At 38.7% G+C, this 22,860-nt stretch overlaps 1 protein-coding gene across 1 annotated transcript in view; it reads right to left on the bottom strand.

Annotated features, from left to right (window-relative positions):
- Nucleotides 1-1,948: 1,948 nt before the first annotated feature.
- The window catches only part of LOC131229137 (uncharacterized), a 39,253-nt gene continuing 18,341 nt past the window's right edge, over nucleotides 1,949-22,860 (bottom strand). The window contains exon 4 of the mRNA XM_058225019.1: nucleotides 1,949-2,102. Coding sequence (XP_058081002.1) covers nucleotides 2,038-2,102 — 65 coding nt within the window. The 3' untranslated portion in view covers nucleotides 1,949-2,037. The remainder of the gene's footprint in view (nucleotides 2,103-22,860) is intronic.

Raw genomic sequence — 22,860 nt, 5'->3', positions numbered from 1 at the left:
AAAGGTGGGGTCCATCATATCAATACTTTGATCATAGAAGGGTGGGCCTCACTTATGCAATTTGATTACCCAAACAATATATACTCACCTTGGATTGATAACCCAAGGCATAATAAAGGTAGATGTAAAAAGTAACTAATATCATTTTTACATTTCTCAGCCAATGAATGATTGAATTTCTTTCAAAATAATAATAATAATAATAATGATAATGCATATGCATATGCATTTTCATGATGATGAGAAACACCTTAGCTGTCCATAGTTGAATTTTTGGCCAACTATTCAACATTTCCAAAGAAGTCAATCATGCAAAACAAGCAATATGCATTGACCATTTACCTCAAGCCATGTTTGGGAGTGTAGATTTAGAACCTGACGAATGGATGGATGTAATGAGGTTGAGCACCATCTTCTTTGGGGGATAATTACTTCGAATCCACAAAGCTTCCCTGAACTCCTCATAGAGATAGAGGTGGGCATCGAGCCAAGTCGAGTCGAGGTGGGCTAAGCTCGGCTCAGCTTGTCCATGCTGTACTCGAGTTTGAGCTCGGCCTCAAGTTGAATATTGAAGCTTGGCTTGTTTGCCAAAACTGTCAAGTCGAGTTCGAGTTGAGCTAGTGGTTCGAGTCAAGTCGAGTTTACTTCGAGTCGAGCTCGAGCTTGAGAGTAATGGATTATGTTCTTGATCCTCCTCCATTGATACAAATTCAAAAATCTTAGGAGAATCAAAGCAAAACTTGATGAAAAAATCAAACAAAGCTTTTAATCAAATAAGGAAACCTGTAAGAACCAATATGTTCTTAATCTTCTCCCACTAGCAGAAATCCAAGTACTAAAAAAGAAACAAAGCAGAACATAGATCAGAAATCCAAGTAAAGAACTCTAGCCAATTAGATCATTGGATTTCCTTGAAGCTCTAACAAATTCGAGAAAAACCTATCTCGGATTTCTTGGGTTTCTCACCCAAGAAGTAGATCTCAAGAGATTGAAATCATACTATTGTGGAGCTGAAATGAAAACTGGTAGTGGTGGTCCAGGCGGGCGTGCGGCTGACAACGGGTAGAGAAAGAGAAGAAAGGGAAAGGGAAAGAGAGTGGGTGCGGTCAGGTAGAGACTCTAGGGTTTGTTTTCTTCTTCTTCTTCTTCTTTTATTTTTTTATTTTTTAAGTTGAAACTTAAAACTTATATTAATATAATATATATAATATATAATATTTAATATATTTATTAATCAAGCCGAGTCGAGTTGAGTTGAAATGCCGCCTGGTCGAACTCGACTTGAACTCAACTCGAGCTTCAAATAATTAGCTTGACTCGGCCTGAATCGGCCATTCAAGCTGAGTCAATCCGAGCTAACTCGAGCCGAGTCGAGCGAGTTTTTCGAGCTAGCTCGGTTGGTGAACAGCCCTACATAGAGATTCCTCAAATTCACGAGGAGAGAGAAAATAGATTTTTTTTTAATAAAATCGAAAATAAATTAATTGATGATAAATTTAAATTTACAATCCTTTAAATAGTAATACAAACCTAGGAAGAAGTTTCAGAATCAAACTCCAACTCAAACTCTTTAAAATTGTGACTTACTACAAATAGTAAACTTACTATTTATAGACGAACATGATTTCCACTAGACTTCATGGTTTTTGGCCAAAAATAGTAAGTGTCCAATTTGGCTTAACCACATTATTCCCCTAATTTTTCTAAGCCCTTATCATGTTGGGCACAACTCGTAAAACTCAATGGATCAAAAGTTATGATCGAACTAAAACTTATTATAAATAGTAAAAATGGAAATAAAATGAATTTTCGACCGTTGATCTGATGGGATTTCACAAATTTGGTGGTGCAGCCCGACATGGCGGCTTGGGTGGATAAAGTAGCTTCTCCTACCTAAAAATCATATATGATACGTCAAATAACTCATTCCAGTTTGCGAGATATGTTTGTTTTAAGGTTCTGACAGTCCGGATCACTTTCACCTCTGATCGGGCCTCCTCTGTTCCATCTTGAGCATGAAATTGTCTGTGACCCACTCTACATCAGAACCCCATGGATTTGAAATCTTCCTGTTGTGTTTGGCACTCCGAATTTAGAATCACCTGTAATCAAAAAATAGTTATGCATAATATATTTACAGGGGTTTGAATTTAATTACTAAATCAACTTTAATATCTCTAATTAGTGTACATATATAATGTTTGAGACAATGGTTGTAATAAGCCCGTTGAAATAGATACTTTGCCCAAAAATGAGGAAATTCTAAGTCTCGGATGGACAACAAGTATAATATATCACATTTGGGTGACTAACCAACGATTTTTTAACCGATGATTTACATGGACAATATTTGAATGGCACTAATCATCATATTAAAGTAATTATAGTGATACAATTGATAATCTAATTGTTTTGCGATATCATCAGTGGGCCATGTGGACGATAGATTAATAGTTTAGTGACACGTATGTATCTCTCAAAAGGAGATGTAATCCAAGCTATGACCTTAGATTTCAAACCCTAGGAGATTTGAAAGCCCTCAGTTTGAAAGGCCCAATTACTTTATAGTGCCAAACATGCCAAGGGATTTGAAATTCTCCCAAGCCCCGAATCCATGGTGCAAAATGATCCCTCAATATTTTCATTGCTCTGCACTGAGCTCTGCGCCCCATCCATTGTTATGTTATATCATGTTTACCTTGGAATCCAAACATTATAGCCATCTAAAACTTAGGCCACATGGTAAATAAAAAGTTGGGATGGGATGCTAACTTATTTAAGCCATGCGATAAATAAAAAGTTGGGATGAGACACATACCTCCATAGCTTAGGAAGACCAAACCATTATGGCCACCTAAAAGTCACAGTAATAAAAAAAAAAAATTCAAATGGGCCATGCCATGTGAATTTAGAGGTTTTTAAGTATGGGGTGGCCCACCTCCAGAGCCTAGGAAGGCCAAACCATTAGGGCCACCTAAAAGTCGCAATAGTAAAAAAATTCAAATGGGCTATGCCATGTGAATTTAGAGGTTTTTAAGTATGGGGTGGCCCACCTAAGTGTTGAATCAATGTTATTTTTGGTATCATAACCAAACAAGCTGTGATCTGCCTGATGCATGGGATGGATTTCATTCACATTAACTCATTTCCCATAACTACCTCCACAGGTACACGAGAGTTTTACTCTTCCATATCCATGTTTTGAAATCTTCCTATCCAAAAACTCTTTAAAAAAGAAAATACATCGCCTTTAAGACAAGTTTCACAAACAAAAATAATTCTATTGCTAGGATAAGATCTTTCACACATGTTTCATCCAAGGTGAGTCCCATAACATGAACGGTTCAGATAACGAATCCATGGGCCCCACCTGCACAAAAAACACTAAACTAGCATACAAACTCCCAGCCCCATCATTTGCCTAATGGATGGAATTAGGTATACACCGAGTTTCATGGTGTATAGCTAGATATACACAAAATATGTGGTGTTTACCACAGGTGGGCAGGCTATTTTAAGCTATCCTCCCTCTCTCTCTCTCTGTCTAAATACAAACACTTTAAAAATCCATCCAACCTTGTGCATTTTGAGAGCACTTTGTAGGCAAGGTGCTTTGAATGGGCCCCACCTAAGAAAGTTAATGAAATGGGCCTATAAAAGCACCACAACCTTTCATCACTGCTTCTCAACACTCCAAAACACCACAGCTCCTTCCCTTCTCCCACCCAACTCACATACACGCAACCACGGTGTATCGTCATAAGGCAAATTCCAGAGAAGATGTGGCATCTGTTGGCTGCCATAAGGCAAAACATCCTCAAGCTTACGAAGAGGCGCGTCGTGGATGAGAGCACCTTCATCGATGGACCCGATCTGCCGGGTCGGGACCGGACCCGTGAGACATTCTATCGGATCCTCCGGGCACCCCTCACACTACTTGGGTGTGTCTCGGCCCACGCAATCAACGGTGGAGATGGTGGATATGACGTGAATTATCTTATGGTGAACGACGGCATGAGATACGCCATTTTCGTGTAGGTATACCATTTGCAATTCAGCCTCATTTTCTCCATTGGAAGGGATGAAAATGTGATGTTTTGGAAGATGGTATGTATGAGGAAGACCCATGCATGCATGGGTGATGATGGATGTTAGAAATACTGTATTTATACGTACGGTTAGAAATACATATATACGGTTTTTTAGTGTATATGAGGTGGACCAGATCTACTCACGAATGGACCATTGCACATCACCCAAAATTCATTGAGATTGGAGAATCACAGCCATTCAATTAAGGACAGGAAAAATGGTCTTACCGTCCATTTTCAGGCCCTTATTTGAACGGCTGTGATCATTCTCTCATGGCAAATTTTGGGCCACGTGTGATATGCGGCCAAACCATCCTATTCAATGATGGTCCTACCGTCCATTTTCAGGTCCTTATTTGAACGGCTGTGATCATTCTCTCATGGCAAATTTTGGGCCAAGCGTAATCGGGCGGCTAAACCATCCTATCCAATGATGGTCCTACCGTCCATTTTCAGGCCCTTATTTGAACGGCTGTGATCAGTCTCTCAAGGCAAATTTTGGGCCAAGTGTGATCTGCGGCCAAACCATCCTATCCAATGGTCTACGATGATCACACGTGTACCCATTCCCCATTTGGGCTCCATGTATGTATATATATAAAAATTCACTCTCATGTTTTTGAAGAATGCATCCTACCCTTTCTAATTTTGGTTGTAAAATGGTACTAAAAAGTACAATTTTTTGTACCCAAAGTGAAAAATGGGTGCATGCATCAAAAAAGGGGTGTAAATAGTAAAAATGGAAAAAAAATACAATAAATAAATATTCAATCTCCAACTCTTCTTTTCACTTACGTATCGGTATCATCTAGAACGTACACTCGCATTGGATGAATTTTGGTAACTGAATATGGACGGATAAAAACGAATGTATCCAATGGCTTAAATTCAACCAATAAAACCCCTTCCGATAGGTATTTATAATCATTATACTTGATATCCATTTTTTTTGGATATGATCATATACGATAAGGTCGACCAGATGAAAGGTCCAGATCTGATGCACGTGTCTCACTTGCACGGGAATACCATTTCAAATAGAGAAATTTACCACTGTACGACCCATTTATGGCCCATTTACCCGTTGGGGCCCACCTCATTTTACCTTACCAGAGTAAGCCCCACCTGGACGGACGACTTGCCAAAGGTCGAAAATGCCCCTGCTTTTGCGGATCGCCTGTGCTCGAAGACGAGCGCTTACGCTCCTCGAGCTCCGAGTTGTACGAACGGCTCAAAAGATATCAAAGTTACATGGGCCCCACAGTAATGTATTTATTATATCCACAACGTTCATCAATATTTCGAGATCATTTCGGAGCATTATCAAAAAAAAAATAAAAAAAATCATATCCAAAGATCAACTAGACCACACCACAAAGAGCAGCAGAAAATTGATTTTCACCGTTGAAACTTTTGTAGAGCCCACCATAACATTGATTTTCTATCCAATCTATTCATAAGGTCACAAAGACATGGATGAAGAGGAACAGCTAATTTCATAATGATCCAAAACTTCCGTAACCTTTAAAAGGGTTTTAATGGTAGATGTTCAAAGTAGAATGATGAAGTCTTTTCCTACGATTATACCTATGGCTACGGATTATAACCGTAGCAATAGATACGCTAATCTATTGCCATAAGAGTCTATCCAGGGTGGACTTGCCGAGCTAGTGGCCCTCGCGTCAGTTGCTGGCCTGTCCGACAGGATCACGCCTACTGTAGCCATAAACGGACTACCGTGACAATAGTCTGTGCATTTTTTTTTTACATGGAGAATTTTATTCTACCTATAATTTTCTCTAACACATATTTATATAAATATGTATATATAAGCATATAATTTTTTTTTTCTCTTTTTTAATTTCTTTCTTTATTCATTTAACAAGAATATCTTCTAAACTAAAGTTAGTTACTTGATGTACCCTATATGATTTTGGGGTAGGAGAAGCTACTTTAACCAACTAACCTGATTATTTTCCAAGATTCCATCAGGTCGATGGTCGAAAATCCATTTCATTCACTTAGTGATTAATTTCATTTGCTCTGTGATCAATTCCATGGATATCACGGTCAATCCCAGCGATTCCGTTTTGATTCATGGTCAATTCGCTTCACTTCACGGTCATTTCCATGCATTTCAAGGTCATTCTCGGGTGATTCCATGTTGATTCACAGTGAAATGCGTGGAAATGACCGTGAAGTGAAGCGAATTGATTGTGAAATGCGTGGAAATGACCGTGAAGTGAAGGAAATTGACTGTGAAGTGCGTGGAAATCACCGTGAATCAACATGGAATCGCCCGGGAATGACCTTGAAATGCATGGAAATGACTGTGAAGTGAAGCGAATTGACCGTGAAATGCGTGGAAATGACCATGAAGTGAAGGGAATTGACCGTGACATGCGTGAAAATGACCATGAATCAACACGGAATCGCCGGGAATGACCGTGAAATGCATGGAAATGACCGTGAAGTGAAGTGAATTGACCGTGAAATGCGTGGAAATGACCGTGAAGTGAAGGGAATTGATTGTGAAATGCGTGGAAATCACCGTAAATCAACACGGAATCGTCGGGAATGACCGTGAAATGCATGGAAATGACCGTGAAGTGAAGCGAATTGACCGTGAAATGTGTGGAAATGACTGTGAAGTGAAGGGAATTGACCGTGAAATACTTGGAAATGACCGTGAATCAACACGGAATCGCCAGGAATGACAGTGAAATACATGAAAATGACCTTGAAGTGAAGCGAATGGACCGTGAAATGCGTGGAAATGACCGTGAAGTGAAGGGAATTGACCGTGAAATGCATGAAAATGACCGTGAATCAAAACGGAATCGCTGGGATTGACCGTGAAATGCATGGAAATGACTGTGAAGTGTAGGAAAATGACCGTGAAATGCATGGAAATGACCGTGAAGTGAAGGGAATTGATCGTGAAATGCATGGAAATGACCGTGAATCAAAACGGAATCGTCGGGATTGACCGTGAAATGCATAGAATTGATCACGAAGTAAATGAAATAAATGAAATTGATCGTTAAGTGAATGAAATGGATTTTCGACCATCAACCTGATGGAATCTTGGAAAATAACCAGGTTGGTTGGTTAAAGTAGCTTCTCTTACCCCAAAATCATATAGGGTACATCAAGTAACTAATTTCAATTTAGAAGATATTCTTGTTAAATGAATAAAGAAAAAAATGAAAAAAAAAAAGAGAAATTTTTTTTATATGCTTACATATACATATTTATATAAATATGTGTTAGAGAAAATTATAGGTAGAATAAAGTTCTCCATGTAAAAAAAATACATAAAAAAAATGCGCCGACTATCGTCATGGTAGTCCATTTATGGATGCAGTTATAATCCGTAGCCATAGGGCCGCCTGATGGGCGTGGCCCCACCGGACAGGCCAACAACTGGTGCGGGGGCCTCTAGTTCGGCAAGCCTACTCCAGATAGAGTTCTATGACTACGATTATAATCCGTAGCGATAAGTCTAACCATAGCAAATGACTTTACCATTCTGCTTTTATCATCTACCGTTGAAATCCTTTTAGGGGTCATGAAAGTTTTGGATTGTTATGAAATTTGATTTTCCTCTTCATCCAAGTCTTTGTGACCTTACAAATAGATTGGATGGAAAATAAATGTTATGGTGGGCCCTACAAAAGTTTCAACACTGAAAATCAATTTTCTGCTGCTCTTTGTGGTGTGGTCCAGTTGATCTTTGGATATAAAATTTTTTTTTTAAATGATAATGCTCCGAAATGATCTCGAAATATGGATGAACGTTGTGGATATAATAAATACATAACTATGGGGCCATGTAACTTTGATTTCTTTTGAACCGTTCGTGCAACTTTCGAGAAGCGTCAGCGCTCGCCGTAGAGCACATGCCGATCCGCTTGAAGGAAAAAAGCAGGGGCATTTTCGATCTTGGGCAAGTCATCCGTACAGCTGGGGCTTATTCTGGTAAGGTAAAATGAGGGGAGCTTCAACGGGTAAATGTGCTATAAATGGGTCGTACAGTAGTAAATTTCTCATTTCAAATATTTAAGAGAAAAAGGACGGGTGCAACGCCGGATGACATAAGCCTTTTGTAGCATCTAGTGGCGTTTTGGTAATTTTGAACAAAGCTGGCCCTAAATCATAACACCCATTCCGTATACATTCCAAAAATAAGAAAACGATGTCGTTGGATGCGAGGGTGTTTATGTTCTTGTGGGACGCGGATTATGTGGTGGTGTAGTGATCTGTTGAGCACTGTGGGGCTCACCTTGATGTATGTGTTTATATCCATGCCGTCCATCAAATTTTTAGGTCATTTTAGGGTATGAATTCAAATTATGAAGCATATGAAAATCTCAAGTGGACCACACCATAAGAAATAGTGGAAATTGAATGCCCACCATTAAAAACTTCTTGGGGGTCACGAAATCTTGGATCAATCTGATATACGTGTTTTCCCTTCATCCAGATCTGTGTAACGTTATCAACAGGTCGGATGGAATAGAAACATTACGGTGGGCCCTAGGAAAGTTTCAACGGTGAGTGCGATTATCACCACTGTTTCCTGTGGTGTCTCCCATTTGAGCTTCCTATATTCTTCATTTTTGGGATCATGTCGTAAAATAAACTGAAAAAACGGATGGACGGAGTGGATATAGAATATATACATCAAGATGGGCCCCACAGCTCCCAACACATCACTACACCATATCAAGGAGTGGTGGGGGCAACACCACTAAATCCGCGTACGGGACACGAAAGCGAAAAAAGTCAACCGTTCCAACTTGCATCCCTTATCTGATAGTGCATACACCAGATAATGGTGTACAGAAGATAAAGATCACCGTCAGATGATGAGTCGATGGGCATCAGACGGTCGGCCCACCGCCACCGCCGCCACCACCTGTTAGAGGGATCACTTGCTGTATGGGCCCCACCTCGGTGTGTCTTCGTATTGGTTTTGAGGTCGGTTCCTGGATGACCCCTCCGTTAGCGGAGGTCGGTGCAGTTTGGTGTGGAAAAGCTACGTGGGCACTATCATCATGTATGTGTTTTATCCACGCCATCATCATGTATGTGTTTTATCCGCGCCGCTCATTCATTTTGTCGGCTCATTTTATAGCTTGAGCCTAAAAATAAGGCAATCCAAATCTTAGATGGACCACACCAAAGGAGACGGTGACTTTCTGGGGGTTATAAAATTTTTTGATAAGTTGATATTTGTGTCTTCTCTTTACTTCTATCAATTGGAATATTTCATAATAATTGATAATATTATGTATTTGATAATTTTTACTAAATTAGATATAACTTTTGCAATAAAAATACTAAGTAAATATACATATTACCCTAAAAAGAATATTGGAATACTTTGTCTAGAATTTTGACATACTTAAAAGACCGTGTGACTTTTTGTTTACATTATACCAGTTATCCTGTTGTATTAGAAGGATACAATGATGCTACTTAGATAATTGATTTAGAGGAAACAAAAATTCATTGGCGGATGTCTTTACTTAGGGCGTGTTTGGCCCAATGCAGTGGATGGGATTAGGTGGTAATAGAAAGGCTATAATCAACTATCCCGTCTCATGTAGCATTTGGGACAGTCGTTGCACATCATCCTAGGCGCCCTCCTAAACGGAGATGGCGGCTCGACAGATTCGGGCAATCCCACCTGGAGATATCGCCCATCCCTTGAGTGAGAGTTGTTGTCTTGTTAATGTATCTCTTTCTTGGAAAATTAACCGGTGCAAATGGTTTCACCACACTAGGGTGTCGTGCAAATGGTTTTTTCGAGACCCACTGTCATTTTTGGATAAAATATACTTTGTCCATCAGTCAAATCCTCCCTCTTTTAGCTAGTAATTGAAAATCAGATCAATCCATGAATTATATGAGCCACACCAAAAAAAGAGAGGTGAGAATGGATGCTTGCCCTTGATTCTCAAAGAGGACCCACCATGTTGTTTATATCTCATCAAATCCAATGATATGAAACATCTACTACAGATAATTCCACAAGTAAGAAATTATTCTATTTTGAGACTTGGGTAGGGCTCAGAGAGAATCAACGGTGATCATCCCTTCCTAACTTTTCTTACTCGTTGACCTATCTAAGTCGTTTATTGCTCTAATTTTTTTAAATGGTCAAAATATAAAATCATTTCATGATTATCGGAATGGATGCCATCAAAACATCACTATGCAGCCCACAACAATTGTTTGCACTCACATGATCGGCTGACTGTTGCCACAAACATGCCAGCCACAAGGGAGTACCAGTACTTTGTCCGTTCTAAACACATCATGATATCTAATACTGGGACTACACCAAATCCCACCTCCTATCCAAACATACAGCCATGTCCATCCTAAAGTATTGCAAAACCATGGTATCAATGGACAATCATTGACAGTCCATCGATTACCTTAAACGGCATCTCATCCCATCTACTCCACTCTAATGCGCCTGGCTAAACTTGCCATTAGGTGGATGAGCAGTCTCTTGAAAGTATACCAAGTAGATATGTATTATTCGGTCAACTATGGAATCTGAATTTATTTCCTTACAAAAGGCTAAATTAGAAACTGAGTAGCTTAAAAATCTCTTGATTGATGTACTGTTGTAGCGAAAGCCTGTATCGATTGTATTTATTCATTGTGATTGTCAGGCAGTTATAGCAAAGACAAATAGTAAAATATATAATGGAAATAGCAGGCATATTATATTAAACTTAGACACAATATAATGAAAAATATATCGTGTGATAGAGTCATATTTATTGACTCTGTGAGAAGAATCTGTCAAATCCTTTAACCAAAGGACTATTTAAAAAACTAGTCATTGATACATCGACGAGAATAAGACTGAGCCTAATATATGAGATGCCAGAGTCAGCAACCCAACTTGTACAAGTGAAGATCACACGAGATATGTTTAACAGGTAAATAACGAGATACGATGTAGACGATTGCACTAATGTAAATAAGTCCACACTACGGGGTAGCAATGCGAGCAACAACGCAGAAGAATGAGTTTTTTAAAACTCTTAACGACCTCATATTCATATATTTGATGGAGTATACAGTTGCTACATACACTTGATGTAATTCACCTATATGGGTGTATAGGTGGAGGTGTATGACCGAAAAATACTGAACTGCAGAATCACTTGTAGATGAAGAGTCGTGTGAATGACATGTACTTTTGATTTACACCAAAAGAATTCAAATTTAAGACTATGGTGTCACCATATTCATGTAAATATGTCTTGCTTACTCTAATTCAAGCTTACGATGACACTGGCACCATCACATAACTATTCCAAATTAACTCGAAAGGTTTTGGTTTTGAAACATACGAGGGATTATTGGTTTGCTCTCGTAACGTGGGTTTAGTCCCACATCAAATTTACCTAAGGAAATACCCATGTATATAAGATAGTTTTTTTTTTTTTTTTTTTACCTTGAACCATTTGAATTGTGATAAGTCATTTATATAAATTTTAATTTCCAGAATATCAACCCTCACACTTTGTCACATGAAACAACTCTCTACCTTTAGCTCAATTGACTTAGGGCCGTAACTTGGGCTTGGGTCAACCTAAACTTGATTGACCCAACCTGAGTTGGGTTGGCTTAGGTTGGGTTATAAATTAAGGTCTTGTGTTGGGTCCAGGTTGAGTAAGCTTGAGTTGAGTTAGGTCCAATTATAAATAATCACATGTGCTTGGGTTGGGTTGGGTTGGGGGTGGGGTTGGGTGGAGTTTGGTCCAGTCTTGTTACAGGCTGGGTACTCTTGAGGTCAGGTTGAGGCTTGGGTTGAGCGCCATAGCTGAACTAACCGTAGCACTTGCTTGGTGGGCCCCACCATCTGATCACCGCTAAAATTCGCATACGATGATAATCTACCGTACACCATGATCGAGTGTATACGCCCCTCTATCTATTGTACCATAAACATTACTAGAAATCACCATGCAGGAAGGCTCTAGAAACTGCACAAAATAAAGTTAGGAGCGAATTCCATGCCCCTCTGGAGTGACAGCAATTTCCGTGCCTCCACGTCATTCCTAACACGTGGCCACAATGTAATTAAAATCTAAACCGTCAATTCCACATCTCCGATAGCAAGTGGGCCATGGTATAAAAATCACAATATTTAGATGAACCTAGCTCTTTAATTAGTCAATAAAACTGAACACTAGAACTCGAAAATCAGCAGCAACTTCCAAGAAGAGAGGAAAGGCCCATTTAATAGATGGCTAAGATCACAGAAAAATTCAGTTATAGACCAACAAACGGATGAGAATAAAGGATGCCTGATTCAGATCATGATACACGTGCAGCCCACATGTGTGGTAGACAACCTCAAGGCATGAAAATAGAGATAAGCTTTGTTTGTGCGCGCACTTAAAATTTAAGAAAAAGAAAAGCAGCTAATCATGACTGTCTTATAATACTATTAACAGCTCTAATAAGATAATGTTGATTTAAAATATGAAAGTGATGTCTACTTGTTTAAAATGTCCAATTAAGAGCCCACCTTTTGCATATTTTGAGCACAGTGGGCCAGGGTCTCATCGGGCCGGCCCGGCCGGGTTAGCGATGGTCATGATTGAGGACAAGATTAGCAACGGTCACAATTGGAGTTGAGATTAACATTGTGGCCCACTTGAGTGTCTGATATGTTGGTACGTGTGTGGCCATCGAGTCCCTTATTTGTATACGGCATTAAATTATGGTTATAGAATGTGTGTGGCTAAAGCATGTGGATGGAAGTAGTAACAAAAGATTTAATGATTTAGGGTTAATCGAAGGTCTGATTGTTGATAGATTAAAATGACAGAACATGACTTATGTAGTTAACCCTAATTAATTAGATTGAGACTTAAATAATGATGATTCTTGAATTTAGTACTTAAGAACAAAAGAGGAAGAATCAGCTTGTTGCGGATGGATAAGAGTCGTTTCTCTATAAACATTTGATAATCCAAATAAAGGGAGGAAACTATTTCCTTTTTCTATAGCCTATCAAAGTTTTGGATTAGACTGAAAATTGGACCTTAGGGGTTTCATGAGGTGCCGTGCTGTAACACATGGACGATTCATATTTTAGGCCCATGTCATTTCTTATGAGTTCTGAAAAAGTTCTCATGAATTATGGTGAGAATAGATGTGTAGATGAGCATTCCCTTATATATATCTAGAATATATGGAAAGAAAAATCCTACTTAGGAATTTTTAAATGGCTTGTACCTATGCATGTCTCATGACTTCTCCTTTCCATATGTGACAAATTATATTTGATTGTATTAGTTTGAATTGTAAATTACATTAGTAATTACGTCATCCATTGAAAATAGGTTTGACCAATAATTCCTATATTGGAATAAGGATGGAAAAATCTTAATGATGATACTCGTAGAAAAAAAAAAATACACTAACGTATGTGTTTAAATGAGAGATTTTTGCTGGAATGCGATGAAAATTTGTAATAATTACAATTTTATTTTATTTTTTACACGTCTTGGATATTACATTTACATTTGACTGCTAAATTACATGTTTAAAAAAATTATAAAATTATAATGATTACTATTTTATAATACATTGCTAATGAAATTGATAATCCAAGCAAGCCCTAAAAAGTTTCGCAACATTCCTAAAATTTCAATAGAATTAGTTTTTGGGACTTCAAGTTTGAAGAAATGGCTCGGAGTTTTTAATACCAGACACATTATACCTGCATGAGATACGGTCTATGCCCACGTCGCTTACCCAATAAAAAAATAAATAACAAATGGGTGCGCCCTAATGGACTTGTAAAGTATAAATTTAGAATCTCATTTTTAAAAAGGTGTTGGAATTCCCACTATTGTCTATGGATGTTTGGAGATCACTAAAGTTAATAAAGTACAATTCCGGCGGCACATATGAATAACTTGAATACATGATTGTTTAGTTTTATCATTTATTTAATTATATATGCTCCTCATAAGGATCTTAGTTTTGATTTAGATTCAATTCATGTGTATTTCTAATTAATTCTCGAAAGTAGGATTGACTCAACCCAACCTGGCCCGACCCAACTCGACGGCCTATCTAAAACAATTTTATTTTTTTTGGTGGGGTCCAGTGAAGTTGAAAGCTTGTGTGCAACAACTATTTTTGTACCTCACTTGATAGTTGAATGACTTGATTTTTTGAGCATCCTATCTTCATGGTGGGACAACCTTATTACACAGGCACAAGATATTATATAAACATCATGGTGGGCCCCACATGCCAACTAGTTGGATGTACAACTTGCTGGTGTGAGCATTTCTCTTTCTTTTTTTTTTGAAGTGGTTAAAGAAGAGCCATATATATCATCCCTAAAAGTGTTGTACTTGATTTAAGCACTGAAGAATCGAGAGGTTTGCTGATTCCACACGGTGTGGAGCTATGCATATCCACACACAATAATACATACAAATATAAAACATGTGTGTGCGATCTGAGTTTTCCATAAGGTTCTAAACCATGCTTAGATCTTCTATCTAAATAATAAGGCAATCTCACTCTCAAGGTGGGCCACAATATGTTGAATTGATAGTTTTCTTTTAAGTTTTTAAGTCATTCATTTGTTTTAACACGTTGTGGCCCATCTGAGGTGTGAAATAGACTGATTTTTAGGCCAAAAGATCTAAATAGTGTAGCCCACTTGATGGAAAGCTCAGAATCTCACACACGTGTGACATTGATATGTGTACGCCTGCATGTTTGGACATGAAAGGCTCCCACACGCTTGCGGAATTAGCCCTCAGGAATCAAACGGGGTATTGGGTGGTTTCTTATAAAAGCTCTTTTGGGGTCATTATTTTGCCTTATCTCTTTTGGGTGCTTAGCTCTATTATACTCCACATATTTTCTTCTTGGGTAAGCACATGCACTAGCCACCCATGTCCATGCACGCGTGCTACTATGGCACGTGTGTGCATGATCAAAGCTTTTCATCAGGTGGAACACATTTTTTAGATCTTCTGGCCTAAAATTGAGACCATTTCACTCTTCCCCAGGGCTACAATGTACAAAACAAATGGATAGCTATAAAACACTATTTTTTAAAATTTTTTTGTTCATAGTGGACCACCTGATGAGTGAATAGGCCTGATTTTTTCCGAGAAGAAGATATAATCATCATGTTTCGTTGGGGGAAAGCTTTGATCACGTTCGTCCACGCCATATTGGCACATGTGCTACGTGCAGTTTAGCTAAGCTTGAGGCGTGTGTTCGTTTACCGAACCGCTCTTCTTTTTTGTTTTTGTTTTTGTTTTAATTTTTATAAATAGCAAAGATTTCAAAAAGGGTAAAAGTAGAGTTGGAAGGGGTGCTTGAATTTTGTATTGTGTAGATAGATGTTAAATGAACCTAACTACTTAAAAGGTTGGGTCACACAAAGTAGTGTTTTTGAATGCATATAAAAGCAAAAAGCATATGATAAAGATGTATTGCAATATGATGCTTATGATATTTGGTCCAATTTTATTTTATTTTTTTCAATGACCTAAACTGTTTAGAAAGGAAAAACCCAAGATTGAATATTTCAACAATGTGATGAGACAGAGGTTTTGTTGACCATGATTCACAGCGATGGCTGTTTTGTAAAGGTAATAGCAGCAATTGTATCAACGGTTATGGGAAAAAATGACCTGTAAATGCTCGTTACGCTTATTGTAAAGATGGTAAAGACTGTAATGTCTACGTAATGGTCAATGACAAATCCGATAGAAACTTCTCAAGTTTTCATACAAAAAGATATCATAACGGCCATTAGGGGGGCGTGACAGTTGTTAGAACCCGTATCATTAAAATATTATAGCTATTGTTATCGTTACGGAATACCTTGATGATGATCATTTATGTTCAAACGATTATCAAATGGTTAAGATGGTCCAATTGAAAGCTTTTATTTGATATCTTTTCAATATACAAAGTGAGATTTGCCATATAAAAGGTTTGGACAATTGAAAGATGACCTATTGCAAAGGCTAAAGCCCCAACTAATCTTATTGCAATAGGTTGGGAGGCATTCGAACAAGCCTTTGTGATAAAAGCTTCCTGAATATTAGGTCTCACTAGCAAATAACTTCCAAATTGTTAAGTGCATGCAACATCCAACCCATTCAATAGGTGGGCTCCACTATGACAATCAACACATCATAGAAAACAATATCCAGCCATTAATAAATGGAAAAGTACAAGTTTGGCCCACTTAATAAGTGGATATGGGAGTGGCTCATGAAACCTCGCATTTTTTTTGCTAGAATAATCAATATATATTTTAAAACTAATTGGATCTTGATGAGACTCGACCCAACCGACAACTCATAGACAAACTTTGATTGGACTTGACTTTTAATTAGGTCTAAAAAGTGAGAGCCAAACTAAACCTAGTTTCTTAACTATTCCAATAAATGAGACCAGACATGTTGAAATGGGTTGGATCCATCAGGTACCCATTGACAGCCCGGTGTCTCCGACATGGACCCAGTGAAATTGAATTCTCCATGAAGATGCGGAGTACCAACGGCTAGACGGTAGGACCCCGTGAACCTTGACAACCGTTGATCGAATGTGTAGGATAGGTGGGAGGTGCAAATGGTTGGGGGTCAACCTAAGAGGTCATTGGACCAACCTACAATAAATGGTCCGGATTTTAAATTAAACATGAAATAAGTCTTAGAGTTGACTGAGCTCAACCTGTCTCAGCCCAACCTTTAAATAGGTAAGATATGGACCATAGCTGGAAATCTCGACTGGACCCAAGGTCTAGCCAGGTAGGGTAAACCCAAAGACAAAAAATATAAAAATAAAAATTCTTTACGTGACTTATTATTTAAATAATAAAATTTAGAGTAAGTAGTGCGGGAATAAAATAAAAATTATGGTAGAAGCTAAAGTACAAAAAATACCTAAAAAGAAATGTACCAATTTTTAGTTGTGCTTTAGTATTAAGTATTCAAACCTGAAATTGGATTGTTCAGTAGGCTTTTATCGTACCATGTAAACTCGGTTGGGCCCACCGTAATTGCATGTGGTGTATCCACACTGTCCATCTGTTTTTATGGCTCATTTTAGGTGTTGTGCCCAAAATAGAAGTATATCCAAAGCTCAAGTGCACCATACCACAGGAAACAGTGGGAATAATGATTTTCATAGTTGAAACCTTGCTAGGGCCTACAATAATGTTTATTTGTTATCCGACTTGTTTAGAAGATCACCCAGACATGGAGGAAGGAAAACACAAAATCAGCTTGATCCAAAACTTCTGTGGCCCCAAAGAAATTTTCAACGGTAGATATTCAATTCACACTGTTTCCTGTGACGTGGTCCACTTGAGCTTTGTATATGCTTTGGTTTTGTGATCAAGATCTAAAATTATCTGATACAATGGATGGATGGAGTGGATGAAATATATAAATTACAGTGGACCCCACAGAGTTCTCAGTATACAATCCACTTCCACCCAACCTGGTGTGATGTCACATTTGTGATTCCTGTCGGGTCATTCTTACCTTTTCTTTTTCTTTTAATTAACAAAACTATTATTATCTACGTTAGTGACTTAGCCAATCATTTCCTTTTCTTCTTCTTTTTCATTTTTTTTTAAAAATAAAAAATAAAAAACAACTGTCAACTAGGCAAGGGATCAAGTCCCGTTCGAGTTTTGGGCTGTCTCGGCAAATCTTGAATGAGTCCCAAGTCAACCCACTAAGTTTTAGAACTATCATTTAGGCCACCCAAACATAAGAGTCAACCTGTGAGCATCATTTGTAGCGAGAAGAAGCTTTTTTACAGAATTCCTCATATACCAACGGTGTAGAGGCTACTAGCCTATGGAGAGTGTAGACTCACAAGAGTTTCAATACTAAGGTCATGAGTTCGAGTACAGCAGCCGCCAGATAAGCTTATAGAATCTAAAGGTATATAAGCATATAGAATCTAAAGGTATGGGTTTCCTTTCTCATCTGTGGTGAAAAAGGAACCTTTTATGCAACCTTAAAAAAAAAAAAAACCAACCCATATATTCCTCATATGCAAGTGTTGCCGCACCCGAGAATAAGTAATATAGGGGCGTTTTCACACAGGCCTCGAGTGAGGTTGCCTTTGGGATGCAGCAGCATACTTTGGGTGGTCGGCCCATGTGAGGCGGGCATCACCCATGGGAAGCGGTTAGCTCGTGTAAAGTGGAACCCATGTAAAGTGGGGCCCACGAAGGGGTTCGGCCGAGATCCCAACCCATGAGATGTGGAACTTGTGCTATGAGATAAAGGGATTGATTCGTCATGCTCTATCAATTTGAGCTTTTAAAGTAAGTAGTTAATTGTCCTGCATCAGTGTAGTCTGCTAGCCTTTACAATGCGACTTAAAAAACTTGTCAATGTATTTTAAAAGTATTAGGGTTTGTTTGTTTTTCAAATTCAATGATAAATGCAATGTAAATAGGTAATTATTATTTACCCATGTACTTACACCCAGCAGCCGCCTCTTGACAATGACCGGATGTTGACATGAAGCTTATTTGAAAAGCTATTGCACTAGAACAAAGGCGAATATTTTTTTCCATTAAAATACATGGGGTCCACTGTTATGTATGATCTTAATCCACACCGTCCATTCGTTTTTCCCTCTCATTTTAGAGCATTTTAGGGCATGAGCCCAAAAACTGTTATTATCTAGGTTAGTGACTTAGCCAATCATTTCCTTTTCTTCTTCTTTTTTATTATTATTTTTTTAAATAAAAAATAAAAAACAACTGTCAACTAGGCAAGGGATCAAGTCCCGTTCGAGTTTTGAGCTGTCTCGGCAAATCTTGAATGAGTCTCAAGTCAACCCACTAAGTTTTAGAACTATCATTTAGGCCACCCAAACATAAGAGTCAACCTGTGAGCATCATTTGTAGCGAGAAGAACCTTTTTACAGAATTCCTCATATACCAACGGTGTAGAGGCTGCTAGCCTATGGAGAGTGTAGACTCACAAGAGTTTTAATACTAAGGTCATGAGTTTGAGTACCCGTTGTGGTGTGTGTGTGTGTGTGTGTGAGGGTATATAAGCTTATAGAATCTAAAGGTATGGGGTTCCTTTCTCATCTGTGGTGAAAAAGGAACCTTTTATGCAACCTTTTAAAAAAAAAAAAACCAACCCATATATTCCTCATATGCAAGTGTTGCAGAGACTATTGGTCACCCGATAATAAGTAATACAGGGGCGTTTTCACACAGTGCTCGAGTGAGGTTGCCTTTGGGATGCAGCGGCATACTTTGAGTGGTCGGCCCATGTGAGGCGGGCATCACCCGTGGGAAGCGGTTAGCTCGTGTAAAGTGGAACCCATGTAAAGTGGGGCCCACGAAGGGGTTCGGCTGATATCCTAACCCATGAGATGTGGAACTTGTGCTATGAGGTAAAGGGATTGATTCGTCATGCTCTATCAATTTGAGCTTTTAAAGTAAGTAGTTAATTGTCCTGCATCAGTGTAGTCTGCTTGCCTTATAATGCGACTTAAAAAACTTGTCAATGTATTTTAAAAGTGTTAGGGTTTGTTTGTTTTTCAAATCCAATGATAAATGCAATGTAAATAGGTAATTATTATTTACCCATGTACTTACACCCAGCAGCCGCCTCTTGACAATGACCGGATGTTGACATGAAGCTTATTTGAAAAGCTATTGCACTGGAACAAAGGCGAATATTTTTTTCCATTAAAATACATGGGGTCCACTGTTATGTATGCTCTGAATCCACACCGTCCATTCGTTTTTCCCTCTCATTTTAGGGCATGAGCCCAAAACTGAGGCAGATCTAAAGCTCAAGTGGACCACACCACAAGAAACATGGGAAATGAATGCTTACCACTCAACTTTTCTTTGGGGCCATGAAAGTTATGAACAGGTTGGATGGAAGGTATACATCCTTGTGGGCCCTAGGCTCATTTAAAATTTCAATGGCAGACATTTAATTCCTCATGTTTTCGTGGTGTGGACCACTCGAGCTTTGTATCTATCTCAATTTTTGGCTCATGCCCTAAAATGAGCACATAGAACATATGGTCAGTGTGGATCAGACACATGTATAGTGATGGGCCTCACAAATTTCACTACAATAATTTTGGTAAGATGATAGTGTTTTGTGCCACTGTTTTCTAGGTGAAATTCCAACCTCATTTCCTCTTTTCTAATCAGGTAGAAAAAGTAATAATTGCCCAGTTACATTGCATTTACCATGAGATTTGAAAAACAAACAAGCCCTTATAATAACTAAATGGAATATAGCAGTGGCACTAAAGAGATAATAAGTAGGAGCATTGTGGAGACAACACTGTTATGATGGATGTGTGAAAAGTTGGAAGAGCTTAAAATTGAATATAATTCATGTTGAGTTTTGTGTTTTTAAATAAAGAGACAATCTTTAATTATCAAAGAATATTGCCAACACCATTGTGTGAGTAACACAGTGACGATGTGATGAATACAAGCATGTGTATATGTCAGTGTAGTCCCCATTGGCCGCACATGATGCACTGATGGAACCGCCGATGGGATTAGAAGGTTGAGATGGATGGATGACACATGCTTGATTTTTATACCTGTCGTCCAGGAATCCCAATCCGCATTTTCCTTTCTTCTAGTATTGTAATTGAGTTACAGAGACTTGCAAAGTTCAAGGGACAAGCCTTCTCTCAATCCAGCAAGAGATCAAAGTGAGTTTTGTTTGAACTAGAGCCACCAAAGAACTCAACATAACTGGTCTTGCTCCATGACTTAGTGGTAGATAGACTCTATTTCAACACTGAGATTATGACATCGATTGCCCATCTAATGTAGGTGTTTCTATGAGTGTGTGGTATGGATGAGTATAATAATAATAATAATAATAAAAACTAAACGTAGCATCAAAAATAAAAAAAAATAAAGAAAAAAATAAGTTATTTCTTCAATACAACAAATGAAAGTCTTATATTTATGCGACAATTAATGAAAAATCTCTTTATATATATATATATATATGCAAGCACTTAGTGGGGGCCCACTTGAAATTTGGATGCGTCTGAAACTTGGTTTGACCCCTCATCCAAGTGGGACACACATAATGGATGGGCTGGATTTGTGAACCAGTTCTCAGTGGGCCCAACAAATGATTATGAATGTTTTAATGGAGGGTAATCCCTCTCAACTTTTGTATGTGGTGTGGCCCACAAAAGTAATGGATGAACTTAAATTTTAAGCCCTAGGCCCACCATGGAATGGTGCATCATTCTGATGGGGTAGATGTTTGACACGCATCACAGTGGGCCCACACAGCTCGACCTCATTGGAAGATCTCATAAGCTTGACCGCATAGAACCTTTTCCTAGAGAGAGAGAGAGAGAGAGTCATGCTCCCCTGCGCACCTAGGCACGTGCGCACCTTTGCACACTTGTCATGGGTGTCTAATCTGAACGGTCCATGTGATGCGGAATCCCATGAAACCTCCTGCAATAAATTTTCACCCTGATCTAAAATTCTGGTGGGCCATAGCAAAGAGAAATGCAAATCAAGGGAGGAAACTGTTTTCATTTTTCATGGCCCATCAAACTTTTAGATCAAAGTAAAACTTGGTCCTGGGGGGTTTCACGAGGTGCTGCTTCACATGAACGGTTCAGATTTTGGATCCACATCACGTATGATGAGTTCTCAAAAAAGTTCGTATGTAGTATGTACGAACCAGTTTGCAGGTGAGCGTTTTCCTGTATATATATATATTGCTATCTATCGAAACTAATGTTCGTGTGCGCGCGCATGCGTAAGGGAGCCCATCTACATATCACCATGAGTTAAAATCCACTCCACACATCAAATGGGTCCCACCGTATAGATGGCCTTGACCGAAAAGCAGGCATGTCCATTAATCGATTGGGCTCGAGTTTATGAAATCAATGGATGGCTCAAAAACATTACCTAAGTTTTCCTGAGCCATCCATCCCTTCGTTTCCAGCATCACGGCCTGTTTCATGAGTGAATTGCTCTGATTTTTTGGTGGGACCCACCAAATGAATGGCTTAGATCTCACACACCTGTGCAACTTCGCTAAAAAAGATATCCTATTAGAGTAATCCAAAACGTTATTAAAAAAAAAAGGTCTACTGCTACAGGTGTCCAAAAAGTCTATCATCATATTCAGCTGTGTACTTTAACCATATTTGATTGGACAATCCAAACCATTGATTGATAGATATTCACTGGTTGAATTCAACCGTTGACAAGTCAGATTTAACTGTCATTAGATGTCCACCAATCTAACCACCTAACATTCCAATAAGTGCAATTCTTGGTCAATGACCCATCTAACACGGGTCCCACAATCTGACTTGGGTGGGCCACACCACATACAACAGTTAAGAGCCATTACTCTCCATTAAAACATTCATAATTATTTATTAGCGCCACTGAGATGTGGTTCACAAATCCAGCCCATCCATTGTGTGTGTCCTACTTGGACGAGGGGTCAAACCAAGTTTCAGCAGCATTCAAAACTCAGGTGGGCTCCACCAAGTGTTTTTATATGTTTTAGGCATGTCTTCACATGGTTTTAAATGATATGGCCGACCTGAATTCCGTATAAGGCTTATTTTTGGGATATCCCATAACCTTAAGGGGACCCATCAAATGCCGATGTTCATGTTCGACACACATCAACCTCATAGTACCACACACACACACACACAT

The sequence above is a fragment of the Magnolia sinica genome, chromosome 16, assembly GCF_029962835.1.
Source record: "Magnolia sinica isolate HGM2019 chromosome 16, MsV1, whole genome shotgun sequence".
NCBI lineage: Eukaryota > Viridiplantae > Streptophyta > Magnoliopsida > Magnoliales > Magnoliaceae > Magnolia > Magnolia sinica.
This window is presented reverse-complemented; position numbering and strand designations above follow the sequence as displayed.